This window comes from Anser brachyrhynchus (assembly GCF_964034855.1).
Source record: "Anser brachyrhynchus genome assembly, chromosome: 5".
Lineage (NCBI taxonomy): Eukaryota > Metazoa > Chordata > Aves > Anseriformes > Anatidae > Anser > Anser brachyrhynchus.
The window spans coordinates 35,706,303-35,733,118 of record NC_137699.1 but is presented as its reverse complement, the minus strand read 5'-3'; the positions used below and the strand labels follow the sequence as shown (position 1 = coordinate 35,733,118).

Sequence of the window (26,816 nt, the reverse complement as noted above, 5' to 3'; positions counted from 1 at the left end):
CCCCGTCCTCCATTTCCCGTGGTGCCCCGCGCGGCCCGGGCGGGAAGGCGGCTGACAAGATGGCGGCGGGGCTGGCGGAGCGCAGCTGCCTGGAGCTGGGCCCCGCGGCCCGGGCCCCGCCGAGGCGGCTGCGGGAGGTGGCGTTCAGCCCCCCCGGCACCTCGCCGCTACCCCTGGGGCGTTACGGGGACAGCGCCGGGGGGTTCTGCTACCGGGAGTGCGCGCAGCTGGGCGCCGCCACCAGGAACCGCTTCGTCAGGTGGTGAGTGAGGGGGGGGAGTCTGTTGTTGGGGGGGGGGAGGGGATGGTGGGGGCTTTGCTGCAGGTAGGGTCGGGGTTTAGGGCAGGTAGGGTCGGGAGGAGCATGGAGGGGGCTTTGGGGCAGGTAGGGTCAGAGTGGGGCATGTGAGGGGCTTTGGGGCAGGTAGGGTCGGGGGGGGGGGCCGGGGGCAGGCCTCTGGCCTGCCCCCGGCTCCCCCCCCCCGTCCCTACCTGCCCCCAGCTCGGTCCTCCCCTCACCGCAACCCTCCTTCCCCTCAGGACAACATCAGGGGACACGCTGGAGCTGGTGGAAGAGTCCCTAGACAACGAGCTGCTGAACAACGCCGTGAGGCTGCGCATCCAGGGCTGCCCGCTGCTGCCGGGCGGCGTGCACATCTGCGAGGTGCAGAGCCACCTGGTCGTGCTGCTGGTCACCGTGCAGAGCGTGCACCGGGTGGTGTTGCCCCATCCGGCTTGCTCGTATCGCAGCGTGAGTACTCGGTGGCGCGCGTGGCTTAGAGAGCTTAGCACGTTGCTTAAACACGCTGCGGAAATAGAAGTTGTCTTCCCTGCAGCTCATCCGGTGCTGCGTTTTGGATTTGTGACCAAAGCTGTGTTGATAACATGCTGATGTTCTAGCTTTCACTGAAAAGTGTTTGCGCAGCTCTGAGGCTGCCCCTTGTGCTTGCTCTGCCCCTGCAGCGAGTGGGCTGGGGGTGGGCAGAGCCAGGATGTCCTGTGCTGTCCTGGACAATGAAAACAGGGGAGGGGGCTTGGGGAAGTCACGCATTGCTCAGAGACTGGCTGGGCAGCTGTCTGCTTGTAGGGGGGTGCTGAGTGGTTGCCTTTGCATCGCTTCTATTGATTTCTTTCTGAGTGGGGTTTGTACCCTGGGCTGGAACCACCACATGTTCCTAGAGGTGGAGAGCTGGAGCTTGTCAAAGTCTCTTGACTTTGTGGGGGGGAAACCCTGTGGTTTAATTTCTTACTCAAATGATATCCAAGTTCTATCGTTTTTTTTTTTTCAGTTAAGTTGCTTTACAAGTGTCAGAAATGACAAAAGTGCTCTAATTACTGGCCAGATACAGCAGTGCATTGATCAACATGTGGCAGCTCTGTGCACAGGAACGAGAACTGCTGAAAAAGCAGCCCGATAAGAAAAGCCAGCTGTTGGCCTCCCACTTTACTCAGAACCGAATTTGCCCGGGCTGTGGGCAAGGCAGCGGCCGTGGGAATCTCTGGTGGTGTTTCCCCCAGTCCAGGGCGTGTTTGGGATGCGTGACGAGGGCTGGGGTTTCGATGACCGTTGGCCTGGCCCCTCAAAATGAGGCTCTGAGGGTGGAAGCAGCTCCGCTGGCGATGCTTGGGCCTGGCGTTGTGGTACTGGGGACAAAGTACTGCTGGAGGCAGGGGCTGAGCGCTGCAGGGGCAGGTCTGGCTGTGCTCGCAACTTGCCCTGCGTCTGCAGCGAGGCACAGAACCTCCCGGTGTGGAAGATGGATCCCGTGCAAAATTTACGTTGGTTACAGTTATTGCTGTAACTTTTTTCCTCGTGTCTCCTGGTGCATCTTGTCCGGCCCCTTTCTTCCGGAGCACCCAGCCATTGCTCTCAGAGTTCAGAGCAGCTTTTCCAAGCGACAGCGCTGTGCTGCTGCAGAGCTGCTGTGGTGGTGGGGCTCGTTGCGGGGCTTGCAGCTGTCTGCGCGGGGCAGCTGCCGGACCGTGGGCTCCTTTGAGGACATTACAGCATGCAAGGAGGGAGACAGTGACTGCTCTGCTGGGAAATCACGTGTTCTAAGACCCGGTCTGCTCTCAGAGAGCAGCTGTCATGGGTTAAAAGGAATGAAAACGAGTGGCAGGGTGCGAGAAGTCTTTTCCGTCATGTAGCAGCGCTGCAGTTCTTGCTCTGCCAGTGCCGGTTTGTTTCCTCTGTGGCTTCTGTTTGTGTTCAAGGCTTACTCTGTTTTCTGTTTCCCTTCTTCAGGAGCTGATAATGGAGAGCCAGATTCAGTCCGTGTTTACAGATATCGGGAAAATCAACTTCAGAGACCCTGCCAATTACTACCTGATCCCCAGCGTGCCGGGCCTGGCGTCCAACTCGGTCGCCTCGGCGGCCTGGCTGAGCAGCGAGGGGGAGGCTCTGTTTGCGCTCCCCTCTGCGGCAGGGGGCATCTTCGTCATCAAGCTGCCCCCTCACGACCTGCCGGGTAAGGATGGGGGCGCGCTGCATGGCGTCCCCTCTTCCAGCTCCCTTGGTTTGATTTTTGTCACGTGTGTCGTACGGCTTCTCTGCACACCCATCTACGCACGTGCAGCAGCTCTTCTGCATCGTGCCTGTGAAACCCCTCCCTGCTGGCAGCAAATATTTTGTCAACAAGCACTCGGTGTGTTTGTTTTTCAACGTTGCTTTTATTTTGCAAGGAACGGTTTCGGTGGTGGAATTGAAACAGAGCTCGGTGGTGCAGCGCTTCCTTACCGGTTGGATGCCGACTGCCATCAGGTTGGTGTTTGGCGACAAACAGGTGGAGCTAGCTTTGTTTTTTTTTTAATTCCCTCACGTAGGGGGAGGCATTGTTTCTGGTTGAAGTCAAAGGCGGGTAAGTCAGCATCTGTAAATGCTATCGGAAAAGCTAAGTGGGTCACAGGACCTGTCGCAGTGCCGAAGCTGGGACTTGAAGGCTGGATTAGCTCATCTTAATGGGGGCCTGCTGATTCTTTGCGTCTGTGTCTATGAGCATGTTATATCGAGTAATTGGCCTCCGAGGATTTGCCCAGGACGTGGCTCGCAGCCAGCGCAGATTAAGGATTACAGCAGTTGTACGTTCTCGTCCTTGCTCCGAAATGTCAGGCCCGTTGCTGTCAGTAGAGGTTATGTGTGGATGTCACAGGCGCTCTGTGTGCAGGCTGGGCTCCTTCTGGGGTTGCACGGCCAAACTCGAGGCCCCATTACCAGGAAGCGGTGATGTGATGACCGTCGGGGCGCGTTGCTTGGGGCTGGCCGTGCCCCTGCTTCCATCTGGATCCTTCACCCGCGTTCTGCAGGCAGGGGCTGGGGGAGACACGGCAGCTGTGCTGAAGAGGGTGAAGAAGTGGGCGTTAGCAGTGTGGGGGCCTCTCTGCGCTGGACCACGCGGTCCTGAAAGGCTGCTTCTTTATGGTCTCAGGCAGCTGGATTTTTGTTTTCTTAACCTTGGGTTAAACACTGTGATAGAAACCCTGTGTCCTGGGTCTGTGCGCTAGTCTTGGCTTCCTTTTAACCTGCTGCTATAACGCCTGTGCTTTCAGAGGTGACTGCGGCCCGTCAGACCTGCCCATCAGCCTCTCTGTGCACTGCCTGGATCACGATGCCTTTCTTTTTGCTCTCTGCCAGGACCACAAGCTTAGGATGTGGTCCTACAAGGTGAGTGAGGTCTGGGCTCAGGGAGCAGCATCTTCCTTCGCTGCTTGGGTCACGTTTTGAGGCTGGAGAAACGAAGACTGGGTTCTTGGCACGCATCTCCTGTTAAACTGTGTTTGGGTGAACTTCCGCAGGGTGGGAAGTTTGTCAAATTTGTCACAGCGTGTGTTTGTAGCCACACCTTGGAGGCAGGTGGGTTTTCTCTACGGCCAGGCTTTGTAGCGTAACAGGTAGCATTGGGTTATTTCCAAACTTAGTGGAGTGTTCAGGAAGGCAGGTGGGAGCTCCTCAAGGTAAGAGGCAGCGCACCAAATGTGTTTTCTGCCGCTTTCGTGGTAACAAGAGCGTCTTTGTAACGTGGCTCCTTTTCAACAAGAAGTTAATAAAAGCCTCTGCTCGCTGCGTGCGGCTTGCTCCAAACGTCGGTGCCAGAGCTAATGGAGCAGCACAACTGCTTTCACGGCCCATCTGCGCTGGAATGTGTGCGTGTTGAGGGAGGGGAGGAGGCTGCGTGGTACACGGGCTTTGAAAGCCTGGGTGCTCTGTGGGGGAGCACAGGTGAGGTGGGGAGAGCGGTTCCAGTACGCGTGCGGGTGCTTTATGCGCACCCCGTGGGGGTGGATTTGTGCAGGCTTTGGCCACCCTGCTCCTGGAGGGGTGTAGTGGGTTTACGTGGCAAGGTTTCCCCTGTTTCTTGCAGGATCAAATGTGCCTGATGGTTGCGGATCTCCTGGAGTTCATGCCGGTCAGCAGGGACCTGCGGCTTGCGGCCGGCACCGGGCACCGACTGCGGCTGGCCTTCTCCCAGTCCCTGGGGCTTTACCTCGGCGTGTACATGCACGCGCCCAAGCGAGGGCAGGTATGGAGCAACGGGGCTTCCTCGCCGCGAGTGCATCTTGGTGTGTGCTGAAAGTACATCAGTCCTCCTTGCAGCTGAGTTTGTGCGTAAAACAAAAAAATACAGAAAGGTTTCCTGTCCGCCTTGATGGGGAGGCGGCGGCACTTTGAGCAAACGTTTTTGTCCTCAAAGTACTGCAAGGCACGTGCGCCCTCGTCCCGGGAGTGGAATTCCCTGTGGGATTAAGCTGATCTGCGAGTGCTGGTCTGCTCATTCACCTCGTGTGTTTTGGGGATGCTACCAGAACAGATGTGCCGTGGGAAAGGTCTGAAAGGAGCTAAAAGCACGGAAACGCTGATAGCGCGTGTGTCGGGCTCCTGGGAGTGCACAAACGCATCTGCGTGTTGCCAAACATTGGTTTCTGTAGAACTCCCGCTTCATGCGGTAAATAATAAATTTAGCAGGACAGGAATGACCTCACTCGTCTGTGGGACAGCTTGCCCTTTCTCTTCTCTGGGGTATTTGAGTGCAGAGTTGTACTCTGTGCGCACTGTGACTTGTGCTGTCCCCCCGGTGCTCTGCCTGCTCCTGTAGGAACGTGCAGAGCTTGGTTTGCAGCAGCTGCCCTGAGGATTCAAAGCTTTTTCCATCTCCTTTCTTGCCCACATCGTGTTGTCACAAGCAGGAACCAGCAGCGTTGTTACTGTTTTTGTAGTCTAGTCTTTCAAAAGCCAACTAAAAATCCTTCAAGTTCGGGCAGATTAGGCTGTCCTTGCCGACAAGGCTGAAGTCAGGGACGTCAGCGCACGGCGCAGAGAATCGGCTCGGTCAGGCCAGCGCCTGGCGTGCTCTGCTTGGCCCTCGGCCAGGCAGCTGCGGCACCAGGGCCCTGGGGACGGTGGCATCAGGCAAGGAGCGGGACAGGAGAGGCGAGCTTTTTCCCTGCCACGTGCTGGTTATTGGTCGAGCAAATGGCTTATGAGATGTGTTTGTAGTTCTGTGTCTTCCAGCTGGTGAGCACCGAGAGCAACCGCTACAGCCTTGACCACATATCCTCGCTGTTCTCCTCCCAGGTGAGTGCTGGGGCTGGGCTTTCCCCAGAAGTACCAAGGTAAGGGGGAGGATTCCTCACCGAAAAGTAAGAGGCCTGGATTTAACTGTGAATAAAGAATTCTCTCCAAAGTATGGTTAACTGATAGGAGGGGATGTTTTGCTATTTTTAACTACACGCATCTCTGCCGTACACGTGTGTACGATAAGAAAGTAAATCTGCACTCTCTCTCCTAGGAGACTCTTGTTGACTTTGCCTTAACCTCGGCTGAGATCTGGGCGCTGTGGCACAATGAGGAGAACCAGACCGTTGTGAAATACATCAACTTTGAGCAGTGAGTTTCTGCCCTGAAATGCAGGTGGGGAGAGACTCGCGGGGGGGCTGCTGGAGCAGCCCCAGACACTGCTCGTTAAAAGCCCCCATCTAGCACCTCGACTCTTCTCCTACCTGTCTCTGCTGAGGAGATGCAGCGGCACCCAGTTCTTCCTATTGCAGCGTGTCACATGCGCAGCTGTGTCTTCCTGCAGCGCAGATTACAGGGATTTGTTTTTCTTTTTTTGTCCTGCTTTATCATAAAGCTACAGCTCAGCTGCAGGAATGTGAAAAATGTAGAAAGCTGGGCAGTAGGCTTGCTGTGAGCGTCTGAGGGAGGGCTGCACTTTACCAACAGCTCCTTCCAGCAGAACTGGCTGCTCTCTTTCAAGAAAGATCGTGTTTTGAGAAGATCAGCGATGTGAAAACATTGGCCTTGTTTTTATAAAGCTGGGAGGGTTGGTTTGGTGTGTATCCATGCCAGGGAGTTAAATACTGGGTAAAAAATGCTGAGTGTTCGGGTTTTGGCAGGAGAATCTACTGGTCAGTCTGAGAGTTGTGTAGTGAGCAGGTGCGAAGGAGAGAACATCAGTGTACGCGAAGGAGCCCAGCCTGTGCTGTTAGCTCAGGGCTGGGGATGCCACCGTGAAGCTCTGCTGGCTAAATCTGTCGCTTGTCACCAGTCAGAGCTCCTCTGTCACCAAACCCAAGGTTGCTGCAAAGTCTGTGGCTGGTGGAAGAGACAGGTTGGGTTCGGCTGACGGCTCCCGGCGGTGCTCCGTTGGAGTGTTGCAATGCAAAGCTGATCCTGTTTTTGTAATTCTTAGAAATGTTGCGGGCCAGTGGAACCAGGTCTTCGTGCAGCCTCTGCCTGAGGAGGAGGTGACGGTTCGACATGATCAGGACCCCAGGGTGAGCTGGATATAAAAGAGCAACAGGAACTAATGAGGCTTCTCTGCCCAGAAGGAGAACGTTAAGGCAGCTCAAGTGTACAATTTGTATTGTAACACTTATAAAATGACTCCAAGTTAAAGAGGACAAGCCTGAGGCTCTTAACACAGCATTAAGGCACTAAGCCTGGCTACGAAGCCAGAAGGCGAGAGAAGGGAAAAACTTCAAGTCAGTCAGGAGGGAGCCTTGAGACACGATGTGTGAATAAACAAGGTCTGGAGCATGTGGGGAGCTGTGTGCAGCCACAGGAACTGCAAATGGGGTGGAAGGGGAGGGGTTGGAGCAGGGCGTGGGGGTGAACTGAAGCTGGAAAAAAAAAACAGATCCAGGGGATGAGCTTGTGAATGAGAGGAAGAACCAGAAGCAGTATCTTAAATGCTCTCCTCCCGACCCATGTTTCAGTAAATCTGTCTTGTTCTCTTGGCAGGAAACCTACCTAGAGTATCTCTTCATGCCTGGCCGTTTCACAAACGCAGCTATCCAGAAGGCTTTACAGGTTAGTGAGGGAGCCTTTATGTGGTGCTCTCTCTGTTCAGCTTCTGCCTACTCACAGTTTCGTTGTGAACTTGGCACTCCTGGCTGGCATCGGTTTGCGTGTGGCAGTTTGTGGACCTGTCAGGAGTCACTGAAGCAAGTCAGTGGCTGTTGTGCCGTACTTCAGCCGGCGTGCACTGGCAGCGGGAGGCGGAACCTGGCTTCCAGTAGCTGTTGTCCTTGGAGAGCTCAGCAGGTTGCTGAGCTTGCTGCCTGCTGCTTTAGCCAGGTGAACAGAGGCGCTCGTCCCTCTGTAGCACTGTTCCTCAGGATATGTCTGCTCAGCTCTGGCACCTCTGGGACTGAAGGGCGGTGCAAGGTGACACAGTGGTGCCTTTTCAGGAAAACCAGAAAAGCCAAACTTTTGCTACTCTTTCAGTTTCTCTGTGCTGCGACCCTATGAGGCCTATGGCAAGGTATAAGAGAGCTGGGGTGATGGTGTGCAGCGCTCCCCTTTGTCCCAGTGCTCTGCCTGCCAGGAGGACAGGCTCTTCCTCTGGCTCCACGGGAAGAGTGAAGCTGGCTGTACCTCCATGTGCCCTGCATTTAGCAGCCAGCCATGCTTTTTCATACCTTGATCCTACAAATCACTGGACAGTGCTGTCGTGATTGTTCTGTGTTGCTGAATGCTGCTTGAACCTTGGAGAGGCAGCTCTCCTGGCTTAAAGTGAAAGTTTGCTGTGTTGCTTTTCAGATCTTTTCTCAAGGAACTGAGAGACACATGGACCTGATGTGGGACGAGTTAAAAAAAGAGGTTACCTTAGCTGTGGAAAACGAGGTGAGTTGTTTTTTTTCCCCATGATGTTTTGTTCTTAACATCCATTTTATGTAGTATTGTGATGGTGCAGTGAAGTTAGGTTAGATGCACTGTGACCCCAGGCTGTGTTTTGTTCTTTGTCTCTCAAAAGAAGTTATGTGAGGTTTTATTTTTTAAATAAAATCCTCTTTTCCTGCCTGTCTCTTTCATTCACCTTTTGTTTTTGGAGTCCTTTGTGGGGGAAAAAAAAAATATATTTTCCTCTGTAAGGAGGTGGGGAAGGGAAGAGAACTGCAACAGATCTTCACAGATCCTTAACAGTGTAGTTGTGTGACACTGGTCACGGGACAAAACAGCGGTCCAAGTAGCACAGGTTTTTCTCTCGCGCACTGCCTGTTTTCATCTGAAGTCCTGTTTTGGTCCTGCTAGTTCCAGGGCAGCGTGACAGAATATGAGTGCTCCCCGGAGGAGTTCTGGCAGCTGCAGGTGGAGTTCTGGTCCAAGTTCTATGCCTGCTGCCTTCAGTACCAGGAAGCGCTCTCGCGGCCCCTGGCCCTGCACTTGAACCCCTACACCAGCATGGTGTGCCTGCTGAAGAAGGTGAGGCCGGGCAGCGGCGGCTCTGGGCTCTTTGTCCTATTGGCCTGCAGATCTCTGGGGACTTCTGACCGAGAGGTGGATTTGGGGAGCTCAAAGAAGAGCTTTCTCTCTGCCTTTCTAGGGGTCCCTGTCTTTCCTTGTGCCCTGCTCCTTGGTGGACCACCTCTATCTCCTCTCGAACGAGCACCTGCTGATGGAGGATGATGCTGCCATCCTTGATGGTAAGTGAGGAGGCAGCTCTTGCATTGGGGGAGGCTGCAACGCTGCATTTCAGGGAAATCTGTGGCATAGAGGGACGCAGGGGTTTCTGTAGTGGCCTGCTGAAGTGCTCCTCACTCCATGATTATCTGTATTTGGATAGTTTTCTAATTTTGGCACTTGTAGGGAGCTGTATTTTGTGAAACCTCCTGTGGTGCCCATAGCAGGAACTAAAAAATCATGTCAAGGCTGCAAATCTGACATGAGTCACTTCAGGTGACTTAACTGAGGAAGAATCCTAGATTTCAGGCCACGTGTTGCTCGGTGACAGTGGCGTGATCCTTTGCCCTTGGGCTATTCCAAACTGCCTGGGTAGTTTGGCACTGGTGCCTTCTTCGTGCCCCCTCTCCGTGGGACAGACCTGGCAGGTCCTTCAGCCCTGCTTGGGAGCCTGGCGTTCAGAAGCGCGTGTTTGCTCCCTGCATTGCTGCATCAGTCTCTAAAAGCTGCCAGGTGAATTCAAGCCCAGGCCAGGATGGCAGTTCCATCAAAAATCCTTCGTATTTTTATATCGCATTAGCTGGTGACCCCGTATGTGGGGGTCTTATGGGTGACCCCCCGATATGAATCCTTAGCTCTGTCTCAATCAGATGCTTCTTCAGCTCTGCCATCCCCACCAGACTTACTCTGATCAGTGCGAGCCCTTCTGTTTGGTAGAATTCCCCAGCCTCTGTGCCTTGCTGGTGGAACAAACTCCTTGAAAAGATGGCAGATGGGAAGGAAACCTGTAGTACTTTACACACTCTGGTGCCCTGGGCTCAATGGCTCTGTTCTGCATACTCAGTTTTTATTGAAATGTTTTCAGGTGAGCCGTGGAGAGGGACTGGGCAGTTTCTTTTCTCCTGGAAGTAAATGCTAGGGAGAGCAAAATTTGTCATCAGTATTGTCAACACAGTGCCCTCTATGCTTTGCTGCCCGTGGAATGACGTTTCACAAGAAAAAAGGCAGTGGAAAATGTTACTTAAGTTCCATTTTCATGCTTGAGTGACTTTTTTTGTAATTATTTTTATAAGAATCATCATCATCCACTTGGTTGAGCTATTTCTGGCTCTGATGGAAGGAAAGCTGGAGGCCTGGGCTGGTTCTGGGAAGCCAGCAGTGCCTGCCCTGTTTCAAACTTCTCAGAGAAGTTACTTGATCTTTCAAAACACATACACAAACGATTGCATTGCAAAGCAGGGATTTTTTTTTTCTGTAAACCCCCAGCCATGAATTTTCAGAACGCTTCTAAGAATGTGAAAATCCTCTCCCAGCTGCGAAAGGGTAGCTGCTGCAGCAGGAGTGGCTCCTGCTTGGCACGTACGCCAGGGCTGAGCTATTCGAGCCCTCTTTGTGCAGTGCAAGAGCAGAGAAATGCTAATTTGTTTCCTTTCAACCTGTAGCTGGAGAAAATTCTTCGGCAATGTGACGGCTTAATTGCTGCATCATTATTTTTTATTTTCCGAATAGTAAAGCCCAAATCTTTCCCTTGTCGACTGCCAAGTTTTTAGGGGGTCAGGGTCAGTTTGACGTGCGGGACTGAGACCACTCTGCTGCTGGTGGTTTGCCAATGATGGTCTAACTAAGTGGTTTTGAATGGTCCTCCCATCTTTGCTTTGAAATCTCTTGTAAATATACAGTTAGATTCTTTCATTGCAGATTTGGAGATGTCTCGTGATGTTGTCTGTCTTGTCCAGTGCCTTCGACTGATCGGAGAATCAATTTCCATGGAAATGGCATTCATAATGGAAATGGCTTGCTCCCGCCTCCAGCCTCCAGAAAAGGCTGCAGAGCAGATCCTGGAGGACTTGATAGCTAATGACACGTAAGGAGACGTTTCTGCAGAAGCTCCCCGGCGGGCAGGCAGGGATGGCTGAGCAGGGATTGCCTGGAGACGTCCTCGATTAGCGTCAAGGCTCATTCAGAACGTGCAGGCTCTCCCAGTGCTGTGGGAGACTTTTCCAGCCCCTCTCAGAGGTGGGGGGCATGAGTATTGGTCCCATTAGCAGGGATTTCCACCCTGCTCTCTCCCCCCCTCCCCCCCACTGTTGCCTGGGGCCCTCCTGACCAGAAATTTTGGCAACAGTGAGGTGAGGCAGGGCAGAAGAGGAACAAGTTCTCGTTAGGTGATTGTTGCGGTGTGGAAAGCAAGAGCCTGCAGACAGCAGGTAAAGGTCAGAGCTGTGGTCAAGCCATGTGGTTACTGTGCTATCCTCCTGAAATCATTCCCCGTGGAATGCCAGCTATCTGGCTGCTATTTCCTGGTGCCCGGGGGAGTGGAATAAATAGACCGGTCCCTGCAGGCACTGTCATAAAGCTGAGCCAGAAGGATTCCCTTCAGGAATGTCCAAGCTGATCAGATACACTCCCTTCCAGAGAGGATCAGTAAGGGTGGAAAGGGAGCCCTCTTGAGTTTAAGCCTCATCTTGTCTTTTTTTTTTCTTTTTCAGGGACAATGTGATGGAGGATATACACAGCAAACTGCAGGAGATCAGGAACCCGATCCATGCCATCGGAGTGCTCATCCGAGAAATGGACTACGAGACAGACGCTGACATGGAAAGAGGTGAAAGCTCTACAGCAGTGCACTTGGGCTGGGAAAGCAGCCTCTCGGCGAGTGTTCCTGTCGGTCTAGTTCCTCCCCTTATCGCAGTGACTTTACCTTTCAGCTCATCCTCTAAATATGCGCATGAACCTCACCCAGCTGTACGGCAGCGGTATGGCTGTCAGCGTGGTTTGCTGGGGGGTATGTAAGATTGCCACGATCCGTTTCCTGATCTGTCGGGACCTGTTGATCCTCCAACAGCTGTTGCTGCGGCTCGGAGATCCTGTGAGTACAGCCCTCGAAGCTACTGAGTACGCTCTTTGAACTTTGGGTCTGGGTTCCGCTGGTGCCAGACTGCGAGCTTTTCCCACAAAGCGCTGGTGGCTGTTTGAACTAGCCCGGGGCGTGGGCAAGCCCTGTTCTCTCCCGCAGCCGCTCCTGTCATCCTAAGCAAAGCAGCGGTGCGCTGCTCACACCCAAACTCCCTGTTTCCATGCTGAGCGTCCAGGAAGCAGGAAGCAAATATCTCTGAGGGAGGAGGGCATCGTTTCCAGCCTCCCATCTGAAACGGGGCTGCCTGAGCACGTACAGCTCCCATCTAGTCCCCATCCCTCCCACACCACTGCGCGCCCGGCACGCACAGCTGACAATCGCAGCCTTGTTCTCCGGCAGTGCAGCGCACGGCTCCGTTGCCTCACAGCAGCGGCGGTTACCCAGAGACCGTGGCTTTGCCTTCCGTGTGAGGCTGCTCCAGCCAGTGCCAGCAGCTGCTGCGATGGCAGCTGTGTTTGTGGGGCAGAGCGCTCCGGGTCGATGCCGCGGCCGTGCGGCCCCACGAGCCATGGCGCTGATGGTTTGAGGGGAGCAGGTCCCAAGGCAAGGGCAGGGGTGTTTAAAGCAGCATAATTTGCTTGGAGATGCTACTGCAGTAGTTTCCTCAGTGAAAAGAAATCCCCTTCTTCCTGGGTAAGGTCGCCCTGGTGGCATTTAAAGCACGTGGCAAGGTGCCCTTCTGGAGCCAGGCTCTGACAGACCGTAAGGCACGTGACTGCTGTTTGCTTGGTGCAGGAGCTGCTGCCTTGCCACCTTGGCGCGTTTGTGTCCTTCACAAGCGTGGATTGCTTTTTCTCCTGTGTCATCCGAGCGCACCGCTCTCAGCTGAGGTGTAAAAAGGGATGCAGTCCCTGCACATCGCTGCAGCAAAGTCGTGATTTCACTCTGACTCACTGCAGCAGCGCCAAGCACCTTGTTGCTGCTGTCCCTGCAATCAGCAGGTGCCGCCAGATGAGGGAAGCGGTCGGTCTGTTTGCACGTAGCTCTGCCTGCCCAACTTTCCCCATGGGACCTGGGCCAACAAAACATTTACTTCACCCCCTTGGTACCAAAGTGCCTGGGTTATTGCTTGGCCTCTCGGTGTGCCAGCCTCTGTGGTTTGCTTGCAGATGGTGTTGGGAGGGGGACAGCTGTTCCAGTCGCAGCAGGACCTGCTGCACCGCACCTCCCCTCTGCTGCTGTCGTACTACCTGATCAGGTGGGCCAGCCAGTGCCTGGCGTCGGACGTCCCTGTCGACACGCTGTAAGTCTCTACCTTGCCCTTTCTGACTTTGCAGGTTGCTGCGAAATCCGCCCGAAATGCCCTTCCCAGTACAAGGCGGTGGTGGTTGCTGTGGGAGTATCACTCTCGGAGTCAGTTTGTGCTAGGGTTTTTTTTTCTGTTTGGAGCTGAGTCTTCGCCTTGTGCTAATTCTGCCGTGTGAGGTCTCGCTGTTCTGCGCGCTGTTGCCTTTTTCAGCAGTAGGAGTGATTCGAGTTGAACAATGAGTACAATTAAAGCAGGAGGCGTTTTGTTGTCTCTTCACTGATGGCTTTTTCTTCTCTAGGGAATCTAATCTGCAGCATCTCTCTGTGCTGGAGTTAGCAGACACTACTGCTCTAACGACCCATAAACTAGGTAAGATGCCCACAGTTTGCCAGCTCTTGGGTTCTGTTATTTATACTACTTAAACTACTTCTCTGTCAACCAAGGGAGATGGTTGATGCAGTGAGCTAATGGATTGCATGTTTGAACAACCCCAGCTCATGTGGAGCTATTTGTCTTGCTGTCCACTAACAACAACATCAGAGTGTCTTGCAACGTTGGAATGAGTGTAGTGGGTCACACTAGGTCTGTCCTGCTTGCTAGCCTTTATCGAGCAGGAGCAGCAGCTTAAGGAAGGGAGAGAGTACAGAAACGCGTCCCCCAACGTGCCTGTGCTTCCAATGGTCCGCAGTTCAGAAGGTTCTGATGTGAGTGGTGCTCATTGCCACTAGCTCAAGTGGGAAACTGCAGCAGATAATTAGTTCATGTTGTAGAAGTCTTGCTGCAAACCATGTTATGCTTCCAGCTACCGGTTTGCGGGAAGGGGAGGGGGGTGGAAATCCTACTGGGGGAGAATATAAAGGAACTTAATTAAAGGATACGTACCTTGAAATAGTTACAGAGAGCGGAGATGAGCAGGGCAGGGAGGAGGAGAAAGCGCAGGTAAGAGCCTGCTGTTGTAGCTAATTTGTGTGGCACTTCAAGCCTGAGACCTGTCAGGGAGCTGAAAAAGTAAGTGGGAAGCTCAGCGGTGGTAGCAGCAGTGTGCAGGGCTGCGAGTTTGGGGAGAATTCCCTCTGCTCCCTGCCAGGCCTGGGGGATCTGTGCTCTTTCTGTCTTCAGAGTCTGAACTCTCCGTGAGTGTCCTGGTTCAGGAGGCAGTTGCCTTGACGTAAATGTCAGCGCATGAAAGCAAAATTGAAAACATCCTTTGTGTGTGCCAGTGTCGTGGGTTATTTCTTGGCCCATTCATGAGGAAAGTCCTGTTTGGCCACTGTGCTGCAGGAAAAATATGTGAAACGTGGGGAAGATAGAAAGGAGGTGGCAGCTTGGGAAGAGGCGTTGAAAACAGTTAGCTAATGAGAGATTGCACTGCTTAGGGGACTGGAATGAGGAGGGAGGCATTTGAAGAGAGCCAGATAGCAAAATCAGCACTCCCTCAGCCCTGCTCTGCAAAACATTCGCTCATGTTAGAGAGCCGCAGATGGATTGCGAATGGAACAACTGGAGAGAGAGAGCGCGGCTCTTTTTCATGTTATAATTGAGCTGTGGTTAATAAACACTGCAGTATGTGGCTCTTTGATCTCCTGCTGCTCCCTCTGACTTAACCAGACGTCAGGAGAAATCCAAAACCAACACGTTTGGGTGCCGAGCATGCTTACTGTTTAGCTCTGGCTCAATCTGCGACGCTCGCGCTGGTGAGCCCAGCGTGGCAGCTTGGTGCAGAAAGCCTGGGGCGTCTGCCGCGGGCCCTGTTCTCCGTGCTTCTTAACTTGCGTTTTAGTATCCAGCCCTCAGACAATCGTGGAGCTCTTCTTTCGGGAAGTGGCCAGAAAGCACATCGTATCTCGACTCTTCCTGCAACCCAACACCTCGCTGGCTGAAACAAGCTTGAACTGGCCCCATCTCATCACGGCGATAGTGGCCGACTTTCTGCCGCTCCTGTATCCTTGGCCCTGAACCCGCCGCGAGGTGCGTGCTCTCACTGGGCTGCAACCCAGCGATCAGGGGCTGTGCACTGCCCAGCTTCTTGTTCCCAAAGTTTCCCACGCCCAAACTTCGAAGGCAGGTCTCCTGAACAAGTGACCGTTGTTAGTGTTAATGGGATTTGTGGGGATTCCAAGATTTCACAGAATCCATCCCATTTAGGTGCACAACAAAGGATTTGAGTTTTTGACTTTAAGCCCCTGAGCTCTGGGAAGTTGACTTGGCGAGGTGCGATGCTGGGAGATCTGGAAGGGTAACACGATTTGGGCAGTTGTGGATTAGATGTACTAATGGCTTTGTTCTAATGTGGATAAATCTTATTACAGAATAATGACTTGTAGAAAGAGCAGCTTAATATTCTCTCCTTCCCCCCACAAACTGAACGAGAGCGTGTGCAGAGTTTCAGACCAGCGCTCTGAGCTCTCCGAAACAGCTCGTCCTCTGTTCCTTAACCTCGGCTCAGATGGCCCAGCAATCCTGGCTTCCTCTTCCCGGAGTGCCTGATGGGGAGCTGTCAGTACACCCAGCTGCAGGTGAGTGCCTCGTGCTGCCTCTGTCCACGCTTCCACAGCGAAGCACCATGAAACGCCAAGCACCCCTCTTTGTGCTGCCCGGCCGGGAGGGCCCTGCTGGGCCAGGAGGGGCTGGCCGGGCAAGTGCCCCAGAGTCAGCAAGAGCCTGAAAAGAACGGCCCTTGCTTGGCTGCTTCCCTTCCACGCAGAGGTGCTTGTGTCGGCTGCAGCTTTTGAGTCTTGCCTGCCAGCAGTCCCTTCGGGAGAACTATTTGCATGTCTCCACTTGGACCCTGGCATGGCTCTCCTCCTCGGCAGACTCACCGGGGTGCAGCGTTTCAGCAGGGTTGCAAAACCAGTGCTGCTTTTGCCTTCAGGAGCTGAAAGAGGAAGAGCAGGAGGGAGTGCAATAGTCTCTTTCCACACGTTTTTTTTTTTCAGTAGCAGGTCTGTGCTTTGGCCAATGCAGAGGTGTAATGCAGCGTGATCTCTGGGCGCAGCTGCCTTACCCCCTGTTCAGAAAGCTACCCGAAGCATCACCCGTCCAGTCGCTGGATCTTGTTCTGCTTTCCCAGGGTAGCTGCCCTCTGAGCTCACACACAGACTGACCTTTCCAAGCACTCTGCTCCCATGGCTCCCCTTTGGAGGTGCAGGGCTGGAAGTTTGCCCTGCGAATGAAGTGGGCTGCAAGGAACCATTCTGGGCAGTTGTCAGATCTGCATCTAAAACTGTCTCAGTGTCAGCCCGGTGAACAAATTGTAAGGTAGCAAATAACTTCCATCTTTCTTGCCCCTCCGTCCTGTTTCTTCTAGTGGCCATCTCAACCTCTGCAAAGGGCTTTTTATGAAATACTTCATACCTGGAAAACGCAGCAGTGTTTGTCTTGGATTTATTTAAGATGGTTGCATTCATTGCCTCATGCATTTCCTCTTTCATTTGTTTTCAGGCAAATCCAGGCACAAGCTCTCAGGATTGCTGCGTGCCCTTTTCATGGGGGAGCGCAGCCTCCCAGGGCTTGTCTGACAGCAGGATGCTGTGGGCAGGTCGCATCCTTGTGGAGCTTGTTTGACTCTCTCGCAGCGAGCCTGTAACCTAATAGCTCGTTAGCTGCTGATAAGCCCGCAGCCTCTTCTGCGGTACCGTGGCAAACACATTGCCCCCAGGACAGGGGATGCAGAAGGCTGGCTGCAGCCTAGCAGCAGAAATACAGCTCCAGGAGGCCTCATCCGTTTCTTAAACATCCTCACTAGTAAAATATGGTGTAGGTAACGTCCATCGCTCGCCAGCCATGCTCTTTGTGTCCTGGCAGCAGTGCCCAGTGAGCTGCTTTTTTTTCAGGTGTCTTCGCAGACTGCTGTATTTCAGGGGTTATTTCTTGCACCACAGAATCACAGTGTTAGGGATTGGAAGGGACCTTGAAAGATCATCAAGTCCAATCCCCCAAGCAGTTCCCTGTCCTTCTGGAACTGAGAACACCGTCTCTTCCCGTGTTCTCCAGGGGCATGGTAGCTGCAGCTGCTCGTGCTCTACTTCTGAACTGCGTGATTTCTTGGCTGCAGCGCCACGTGACACGCTTCATTCCCCCTACTGACAGCAGTCCTCAAGGCATTCAGGACTAGGCAGGGTGTTACTAATGAGATGTTTTTTCCTATGTTTAGCGGAACTTTTATTCTCCCAGTCCCTTACACCTGGGGGCTGAGCTGCTTTCCTTTGTGTTCTTCTCGCTGCTGAGAAGAATGTCAAATCCGCAGAGCTTTTGAGCCAGGAAATGCCAGCATGGTTCAGGCAGCATCGCTCTGCCTCCTGGCATATGTGCTCTCGTGGCGTGAGCACGCTTTGAATTTCCTTCCATTGCTTTCGCCTCGCTTGCGTCCCGCCTCGAGGAGATATGAGAGACTTGTCTCTGCAGGAGCAGGCTCTTCCTCCTCCCCGCTGCCTTCTGTTACGCTTACTGATCCCGGTTGGTCACGTAAACGTGGATTAAGTGCGTTGACCTCAGTGAGCTAACACCAGCTTTGCCTGTGAGTGCGCACGCGGTGACCCAAATAGAGGTGGTTGCAGAAAGCACCCTGCGAGTAACAGGCGCGCGCAGAGAAGGGCTAGTGACCAAAACGCTGCCCTGGGCCGAGGGCCAAACCCATCCTTGGTGCTTATTGTGTATAACAAGCTGTCAAGTGAGTCCAGGGTGGGATTTATCTGTTGTAGCTGGCTAATCTGAGCAGGGAATCCGGGCTTGGAGGATGCGTTACCATGTGGCTTTTCGCAGACCTGAGCCTGGGGTAGGCGAGGATCCGCTGGTGGCAGTGTGTGCAAACACTGAGGTGGGACAGCAAAACCTGGGCTCTGCTGCCCGGCCCTCGCTCCTCCATGTCGTTCCTGCTGCGTCCCACAGCCCTGCGTGAGGGCCTGGCACATCTGAGCACGTGGAACAAACACAGTTCTCCCAGGCACGAGGGATGCTGGCTCTTGAGTCTCCATCACGTCTCCTAGCCCCTTCCTGATAGGTGACGAGGTTTTGCAGCCTTTATTTTATCCTGACAAAGCAGCCACAGGGCCAGGGTGAGTTGTATCGCCCTGTTGTATCAGCCGGCGTCTGTGGTGTGGCTTTATTTGTGGTGTCTCCTTGGTGCCATCAGCACTCTAACCAGTGCCTATCAGCTTGTGGCCTGCGGTCTCCCTCAGCTGCTCTCCCTCTCCTGCCCTGCTCCACAAACACCGTTCTTTTCACACCTGCTGTGCCTGTTCTGGTGCCTTCACACACGCCTGCGTGCTCCCCTTCGTGCTCTGTGCACACCAGTGCAACGCGTCCCTACAGCAAGTTTGTCGAGAGCGTTGTGTGCGACTCTGGGGATGTTGGGCGCTGTTTGAGGCGTTCCTTACAGGCACCAGAGCTATTCACAGCCGGCTGTTTCCTGGGAGGCCATGGGGATGCCTCCCTCTCCCTGCACTGAAGGGAACTATGAGACTGGGGAAACAAAACTGCAAACGGTGGTGACTGAAACTCCTCTTCCTCCTTTCCTGCAGGAGTACATCCGCCTGCTGCAGCCGTGGTGCCACGTGAACATGGGCTCCTGCTGCTTCATGATGGGCAGGTGCTACCTCGTCATGGGTGAGGGCCACAAGGTGAGGCGCTTGTCTCCTCCCAGCACCGGGGGTCTGGGACCTCCTCCTGCGATGGGGGCAGGGAACATCAACCTCGAGCTCTGCCTCCTTTGGGCAAAGAGCAGGACTGGAGGGGGGACAGTGGGATCTGCTTTTGGGGCAGCCCTCGTTAGCGTGGGGCCAGCAGCTCTCGTGGGCTGGTGCTGGAACGGGCAGCGCCGTCTCTCCTGTACGGCCGGCTGGGCCAGTCCCCCAAGGGGCGCGCACGAGCTGCTTTCTGGTGTGCTTCTAGGCTCTGGACTGCTTCTGCCAAGCTGCCTCAGAGGTGGGAAGAGAAGAGTTCTTGGACAGGCTGATCCAGCCTGAGGAGGGCGAGATGGTCTCCACGCCGCGCCTGCAGTACTACAACAAGGTACGGCTGAGCCGATCCGGCGTGCGTGTCGAGCACATCAAAAACGAGTCATTCCACACCAGCGCTGCTTGCAGAGGGGCTTCCTGCTCAGCTTCTGGGGAAGGGACTTCAGACTCAGAAAACATTGTCTTTTTTGGGGGGAAATATCAGCGCAGTCCGTTTAGTTCCTTTGGGGGGTGATGATGAGGTGACTACAGCACAAAAGCTAGGTACTTTCCACCTATTAATTTCCTAGCAGCAGAGGACTGTGAGATCCAGCTGCTGGAAGCAGAAGCCAGACGTGTCCAGGCTAGATGTAAGATGCTGCTTAAGGGAAGGTTATTAAGCTTTGAGACGAGTTAAAATTAACGTCTTTACATTGAGATAGGATCTTTCTTCTCACGTAATGCTGTAGTTCAGGCAGGCTGCAAGCTTGGACCTAGACTCCTCGTAAGGGATTCTCTGACTTTAAAGCTCAGAAAGCCCGAGAATTGTCCAGTGCCCTTGGAGAGGGAAATTCTGTCTTGTACAGCTGTGTGCGTGCTTGGGGACAGAACTGTTTACCTCTCTGTTGCAAGGGTTTACTGTAACCACAGGGGTTCGTGTTTCAGGAAAGCCACGCTCCAGCAGAGGTGAATCCTCCAGAAAGGCCACGGCCTGGACCTGTTGTGCTGGATTGGTTCAGACCTCTGCAGCTTACCAAAATGTTTTGTTTTTATTTTTTTGGTCGAACCGCTTAGAAATATTGGCAAAAATCTCTTGGCTGTTTTTATGGTTAGTGGGGTAGGAGTAGTTCTTAAAAACCTCCCCAACCTGACCCCTGTGGTAGTACCGCAGCCCACGTACAGCCTTGTTGTCTCCAGGTTCTGCGCTTGCTGGACATGGTTGGCCTGCCGGAGCTGGTCATCCAGCTGGCTTCCCTGGCTATCATGGAGTCGGCAGATGACTGGAGAAGCCAGGTATGGGTTACTTCTTTGGCATCGAGATGTTTCTTCAGAGAGCTTACACGGGAATTTCTTCTTAGTTTTTATAACTTGAAACGTGCTCTCTTGTGCTCTGTGGTGTTTTCAGGCTACCTTGCGGACTTGCATCTTCAAACACCACTTGGATTTAGGACACAACAGTGAAGCATATGTAGCCTTAACACAGAACCCAGATCCAAGCAGGTAGGTGACAGTTTTGTGCCTTTATGCTCACTTGTCTTGGAGGTCCATGTAGGTGCCTGCCTCTTTCAATTTTTCTGTTAAAGCAAAAGGAAGATGACACTTCTGCTTCAGCTTGCGTAAAGGTGTGTTTAAAAAGGCATGCTTCGTTTTTGTAAGAACAGTTGTTATCGGCAGTATCTCAAAAGTGGAAACTGAAAGAAAAACTCTTCCCTTGATTCAGGGAGTAAACAAAAAAAATAGGCTAAAGGATTGCATGCAGCACTATATTTTGAAAAGCTTTAGGAGTCTGATCAATTTGGTTTAATAAAGGGAAGACTTGGGATTTAATTTTGGCTTGTACCTCCTGGGTAGAGGAAGCTTCAGAGTAGCAGAGAAGGATGTGATGAGTAGGAACAGCTGGAAGCTGGAGTCACGGACATCCAGGGAAGAAGTAGGGATGAGTTCTGGTGTAGAGGCGGAAGAAAACCTTACCAAATAGAGCTGAGGCAGGGAGGCCGCCCTCCTGAGCGACCCAGGCACAGAGGGGGCTCTCTGCTGTCCAGGATCTTTGTTACCAACACAGGGAAAGCCTGAAGGGACCTCTTTATTCTAAGCCTGCAGAACCCACGGTGTTCACCACAAAGCAGCGTATTCGTGGCTTAAAACCTGCATCCTGGAGGTGGGTTTGTTTGTGTCCCTCTTGCTCCGCTCTTCCAGAAGGGTTGTGTTGTGTTTTTCGTCTCCGCAGGCAGCTGGACTGTCTGCGCCAGCTAGTGGTGGTTCTATGTGAGCGCTCCCAGCTCCAGGACCTGGTGGAGTTCCCCTACGTGAACCTCCATAACGAGGTAATTAATTAGCCTGCGCTGGGAGGAGGGGGGGCCGCAGCTCTTCTGAAGAGGGTTTTTGAGCTTTTCTGTGTCGCAGGTCGTGGGGATCATCGAGTCCCATGCTCGAGCAGTGGACCTGATGACCCACAATTACTACGAGCTGCTCTACGCTTTCCACATCTACCGCCACAACTACCGCAAGGGTAAGGCTCAGGGCGGCTCGGGATGCTCCTCGCCCTGCCCCGTGGGACCAGCAGGGATGGGCGGTGGAGCTGATTGCCCCCCCCCCTTGTCTCTGCAGCTGGAACGGTGATGTTCGAATACGGCATGCGCCTGGGCCGGGAGGTGCGGACGCTGCGGGGGCTCCAGAAGCAGGGGAACTGTTTCCTCGCTGCCATTAACTGCTTACGGTTGATCCGCCCGGAGTACGCCTGGATAGTGCAGCCAGCTTCTGGAGCTGTGGTAGGAAACGCTGAGCTTGCTACCAAACCTCTGAGCTTGTGGCTGTAGGGACGTTTAGGGTTGTTCTTCCGGGAAGGTGCTTCCAAAATCCTTTCCAATGCAATGAGCGGAGGTGTTTGGTCTTCTCCCACCTTGTTGACCAGCCTGCTCAGCACACACATCAGTCCTATCCTCACCCTTGTGTCACTGCCCCTTTCTGGAGCCAAGACAACTTTGGGTGCATACAGGAAACTGCTGGTGGATTGCTCAGTGTCAGACTTGCAAGGCCATGCTTTCACGTGTCCCACACCATTCCTAATGTGGAGAGGGGCATGAGGGGAATTCAGTTCTAGGAGAAACATGCCTGTAAAAGGTGCGAAAAGTATTTCTACCCCCTTGCAAGTTCCACAAAACTGAAGATGGCACTCTTTCTTGAGGACATATCAGACCTTGACTAGTCAAAAGGAGAATTACTGAAACACGCTTTGTGTTCCAAATCTGTTTGTGGAGAGGTAACTACAGCCTGATCGTCTAACGCTGTGTTGTGTCTGATAGCCAGAGATAAACAAATGTAACCTGAACTGCCCAGCAGTTGCACGGCTTTTCTGATTCAAATCAAGGCTTGAAAGGAGAGCTGAAGGCTGGAGTGTGTCAGGTGTTTTGTCCTTTAGAAGCCAGCTGGGTATCAGCCTTCTTTCTGCTTTTTCCTGCAAGTATGAGCGTCCTGGAGCATCTCCGAAGAGAAGCCACGATGGGGAGTACACAGCTGTTCCCGGTAAGTGCCCAGTGCTGGTGTGTCCCTGTATCTTGTGGTCCTTCAGCTTTTCCCCTTGCTTTGGAGCTCTGCTGCTCCCTTGTGAGCTGAGAGGAGGCTCGTGGCTGCTCATGGCAGCTCATCTCTGGCAGATTAATAATCTGGGGGGATTGTAAGCAAGTTAACTCTGCCAGTGCTGGTGCCTCGCAGTTACAGTGTGCTGCTGTGGCTGTGCAGTGGCTCTTCCCCAAGGAATTTGTGCCCCCTTTTCTGTGGTTTGGTATATGGTCAGTGGGAATAACTTCTAATTAAAAAAGAACAAATAAACCTCACCTTTGTGAGGCAATTAGTTGTTCCCTATAACTCTAGAAACACAAACAAGAAGCCCTGCTGGTGTAGCTCATCTCTGCTGGCAAGGCCTCTGCCCTGCATGGTCAGGTTGGGCTCCTAACCCTCAGCGTTACTCTAGAATAGTTTAAGGTCAGGTATTTTTAAAAACGTTTTTACTTCTGAATGAGCTCCTTTGTAACACATGCCGGGCAGGCAGAGCAGCAGCTGTTTCCACGCACAAGGTGACTTGGGAAGCTGTATCTGTAATAGGAGCAGGAGGTCTGTGACAAGAGGTGCACAGTTTGAGGCAGCAAGGAAGGGCAGCAAAACCTGATCCCTCCTTTGGTACTTTCTGTGCTGTGGCTCCTCTGAGGATGGCAGAGAGGTGGAAATGGTTCTGCACCTTGCCAAAGGAGCTTTTTTTTTGTAGTTGTCAATGCTGAGGGCCCTTCATGTCCATCTGTTACAGCAACGCGCCAAATCGAGATCCTGGAGCTAGAGGATTTGGAAAAGGAGTGCGTGCTGGCCCGGATCCGGCTGACTCTGGTGCAGCATGACCTGTCAACAGCTGCTGTGGCAGGTAAGAGGGATGCAGAGCAGCCACCTTGCACTCCCCCTGAGGTGTTAGAGCGCTCTGTCATAGCTTGGGTGAGTAAGGCGCAATAAGTTCTGACCCAGAGACAAAACCAGGAGCTGATAGGTTCTGTGCGGTTCGCCTCCAGGTGTGAAACATTGCCTCCAGCCTCCAAGTGCAGCAGCTTTGGAGAGGCAGATGGGGAGAACCAGTTTTGAGTTTTCTGTGGTTTTTGGCTTTGCCACAGTGCAGTGTGAGGGGGTGGGTGACTGAGTTGGGTCAGTGGCATCCTCTTCTCTTGCTGGAAACTGCCCGTAAATCAAGCGGGATTAGAAAGTCCTGGAAGAAACACTTCTGGGAAGACCTAAATTACTGCCCTGAACAATACGGCATCACCACACACAGCTTACCAAAGGTTTTCCTTGTTGAGGAGCAGAAACCTCCAAGTCTTCTGTTTCCCACCCTGACCCTTTAAGTACTCCCTGCTCCTCTTTGGTACAAGCTATGCAACACAGGCACAGTTTTTCCATGTAAAATATCAGGAGGAGATTTAATTCCCAGTAGGGGAGTGTGAGAGGACCGAAAAGCTGGTTTGGGGGCAAACTGCTCAGCGGGGGGAGCCAAGCGTCCCGGGTTCATCTTCCCTCTTGCCCCTTGCGCTGGCAGAGCTGAGCTGGTGCCTTGTTTGCTGGGATACAGCTCTGCTGTGACAGGGCTGTCCCCTCCCTGCTTGCCCCAACAGTGGCAGCATTTGACTGTGGGCTCTGTGTCACTGCTTGTGCCTGCTTGCTCTCCAGCTGATGCAGAAACGGGTCCCTGTGTCGTTGCACTCTAATGGGGAGCGTTGCTGCCTTGAGTGGACCTCCCAGGGATGGCTCCTGAGATGCTCCTGAGGCTGAAAAAGCCTCGGGCCCTGCGATGAGAGTTGCTGCTGCAGTGTCTTTCACCTGGTCGTGCTTTCCCACAGGCAGCTCCACGCCCGAGGAAATGGTTGCTCTCCTGGTCCGGGCTGGCCTCTTTGACACCGCCATCACCCTGTGCCAAACGTTCAAGCTGCCGCTGACGCCCGTCTTCGAGGGGCTCACTTTCAAGTACGTAGCGGGGTTCTGCCGCCTGCAGGGGCAAGGCGAGGCCCTGTGCTGTGTTTTTGGGGTGCACCTCGCTGCTGCCCCAACTTGTCTGCTCGCCATGGCTGCTAAAGCTGCGCAACAGCAGCTGCTGTTGTAGTGGTTTTGGGGTGGATCTCTCCTCTTCACACCTGAAAAGAAGTAAGGAGCCCGCCCGAGCAGTAGTGGTGAGGTTTCTCCTCTCCGGGGAGAGGGCTGACGCTTGGCAGTCGCAGGTGGTCCCACCCAGGCACAGCCAGCAGCTGGAGACCTTTCTGGTGAGCTGGCTCCTGCTGATGCTCAGTGAGCTGCGTGCAGGAGATTTGTTCAAGCTGCGTTGAGCAGCTCTCAAACAGCGGTTGGCAGAGCACGGGCTCTTCTCTGTGCTAGCTGCTTGTTCTCCTGCTCGTCCCCAGCCCCAGGATTCCTCTCCACTGCTGTTCCACACTCACAGAAGCTGCGTTACGCCTACGGAGCTCCTGGGGAGCTCTGCCACAACATCTTCCTATGGCTGGATGCACAGAGAGCTTTCCTTACCCAAGCTCAGGCCACATAGAGCTTGCTAGCATCAGTTATTAATTCCTCCTGGGCACTTAGAGCAGCTTAGGAATCACTCGAGCAGCTCTTTCCCTGCCAAGCCTGTTAATTTGTAGCTGTTGCTTCGCAATGGCTCTCTGAGGGGCGGCATCGATACCGGCAGCTGGGGCAAGGCCGGGCGACGGGGCCGAAGGCAGCCACGTCTGCACTGCTCTGTGTCTTCCAGGTGCATCAAGCTGCAGCTGGGAGGGGAGGCAGCGCAGGCAGAAGCTTGGGACTGGCTAGCAGCAAACCAGCTCTCCGCGCTGGTTACCACCAAGGAGTCCAGGTAAGCCCTTGTCTTTGGTGGAGGGGAGCGGAGCCACTCTCTGTGCGGAGGCAAAGTCTTGCAGGAGCCCCGAGGGTCGCCGGCTCGTAAATCCCTGTGTGGTGGCTGCCTTAGAGCAGACCCACGGGCCTGGGGCGGCCAGAAAGCTGTGCTTTGTGCTCTCCTCAGCACAGCACAACCCGCTTTGCCAGGACACAAGGGCGGGCGTTGAACCTGGGCAGCAGGACGGGTCCCCCGGGACACACCGCGGCACTGCAGGCAGTCGCAGCTGCTGGCAGGGCTGCTGAGGGGAAATACTGCCTTGCAGCGCCACAGATGAAGCCTGGCGGCTGCTGTCATCCTATTTGGAGCGTTACCCATCGCAGAACAGCCTGTACCATCGCTGCGTCATCAACAAGCTCCTGGCACACGGGATACCTCTGCCCAACTGGCTCATTAACAGCTACAAGGTGAGACCAGGGCAAGCGTCACCCCCTGGCACGGCTTGCGTGCTGGCTTGGACCAAAAAAGCACCCAGGCAGGCACCTCCTGAAGGAGACGCAAGCTTCAGGAACACGCCTCGTGCTTTGTGCCTACTCCTGAGGCTTGGATCAGGTTCCTTGGCCCTGGGGTGGCTCTGCCCAAAGCAGCCGGGCTGACCCCGGCTCTCTTTTCTTGCAGAAAGTGGATGCTGCTGAGCTGCTGCGCCTCTACCTCAACTACGACCTGCTGGAGGAGGCTGCGGATTTGGTCCTGGAGTACGTAGATGCTGTGCTGGGCAAGGGTCACCAGTACTTCGGAATTGAGGTGAGCAGCCTGGGGTGGGCTGGGCTGGGCTGGTCCGTGGGCATCTCTACAGAGCCCTTCCAGCAGGAGCAGTAGGTGTCACAGTGTTCCTCCTCGCCGTGGGGAGCGGCGCTTCCCCTGTCAGCACGGCACAAGGTTTCCTCTCCCCTCCAGCACCCGCTGTCAGCCATGGCCCCCATGGTGTGGCTCCCCTACACCGCCATCGACCAGCTGCTCCAGGCCCTGCAGGAGAGCACCACCAACCACTACAACGTCGTGGTAGGTGGGGGAGGATGAGGGGGGGGCTCCCCACGGGGCAGCCCTGCTGCCTCCTCTTCCTCCTCTGACTGCCCCCTGCCCCTCGCCCAGCTCTACCAGAAGCTGCACGACAAGCTGGAGGACTACCACCAGAAGGTCAGCCTGGCCTCCCAGGACCGCCTGTACCGGCACTACTAGCGGCAGCCCCCTCACCCCACGGCCGGGGAGCGGATCCCGGCCCCGGAACAGCTCGTGCTCGAGGTGACGGGGCTGTGTGAGCTGATGCAAGTCCCACCCTGCGCTCGCTCAGCCAGCGGTGCTATTTTTACTTGTTTTTTTCCATGAGGGTCCAGTTCAGGGCAGTGCAGTGTCACTGGAGTGTCACGTCGCTGTCCCTGTACCCTTGGGCAGCACCCAGCCTGTGCCACTGCCCTCCCCTGTCTGTTTTTTTTTTTTTACAGAGCCCTAGCCCCAGGGCAGCTCCCCTCTTGCCATGTACGTACGATACGTGGAAGGTCTCGGCGTTTCTTTTATTTATTGTTGTCATTTTGGAAGAACTTTAATAAAAGCGAAGCGTTGTTAAGTCCTGCGTGGGGATGGGTGCTTCCAGGGCTGCCTCCCCGAGCCCAGCAGGGATCAAAGAAGAGGTGTGGGGCTGCAGAACAGCTCTAGGGTGCTGCTGTGGGGCCAGGCAGGCC

At 54.1% G+C, this 26,816-nt stretch overlaps 1 protein-coding gene across 2 annotated transcripts; it reads left to right on the top strand.

The window, feature by feature from the left end:
• The first annotated feature begins 15 nt into the window (after positions 1 to 15).
• On the top strand, positions 16 to 26,701 carry NUP160 (nucleoporin 160). Of its 2 annotated transcripts, none has more exons than XM_080594927.1 (35): positions 16 to 262; positions 541 to 751; positions 2,246 to 2,468; positions 2,683 to 2,761; positions 3,547 to 3,661; positions 4,359 to 4,517; positions 5,492 to 5,569; positions 5,784 to 5,881; positions 6,687 to 6,771; positions 7,238 to 7,306; positions 8,039 to 8,122; positions 8,531 to 8,701; positions 8,823 to 8,922; positions 10,598 to 10,763; positions 11,389 to 11,504; positions 11,608 to 11,768; positions 12,926 to 13,059; positions 13,364 to 13,434; positions 14,846 to 15,005; positions 15,512 to 15,581; positions 18,585 to 18,683; positions 18,955 to 19,074; positions 19,917 to 20,012; positions 20,125 to 20,219; positions 20,947 to 21,043; positions 21,123 to 21,228; positions 21,327 to 21,487; positions 22,181 to 22,241; positions 23,020 to 23,130; positions 24,092 to 24,215; positions 24,994 to 25,095; positions 25,403 to 25,544; positions 25,756 to 25,881; positions 26,035 to 26,139; positions 26,230 to 26,701. In XM_080594927.1, exons 1-35 carry the CDS (start codon positions 60 to 62, stop codon positions 26,314 to 26,316), a joined length of 4,185 nt encoding a protein of 1,394 aa, XP_080451053.1. In that variant the 5' UTR covers positions 16 to 59; the 3' UTR covers positions 26,317 to 26,701. The 2 variants fall into 2 exon arrangements, with proteins under 2 accessions (XP_080451053.1, XP_080451052.1); XM_080594926.1 differs by having other exon boundaries at positions 10,583 to 10,763.
• Positions 26,702 to 26,816: the final 115 nt, after the last annotated feature.

Bases quoted from the DNA above. Each gene is read 5' to 3' on its own strand.
- NUP160 (XM_080594926.1), top strand. From the start codon at position 60: ATGGCGGCGGGGCTGGCGGAGCGCAGCTGCCTGGAGCTGGGCCCCGCG. The intron at 263-540 runs GTGAGTGAGGGG...CCTTCCCCTCAG, and splicing joins AGGAACCGCTTCGTCAGGTG to GACAACATCAGGGGACACGC. The intron at 7,307-8,038 runs GTTAGTGAGGGA...GTTGCTTTTCAG, and splicing joins CTATCCAGAAGGCTTTACAG to ATCTTTTCTCAAGGAACTGA.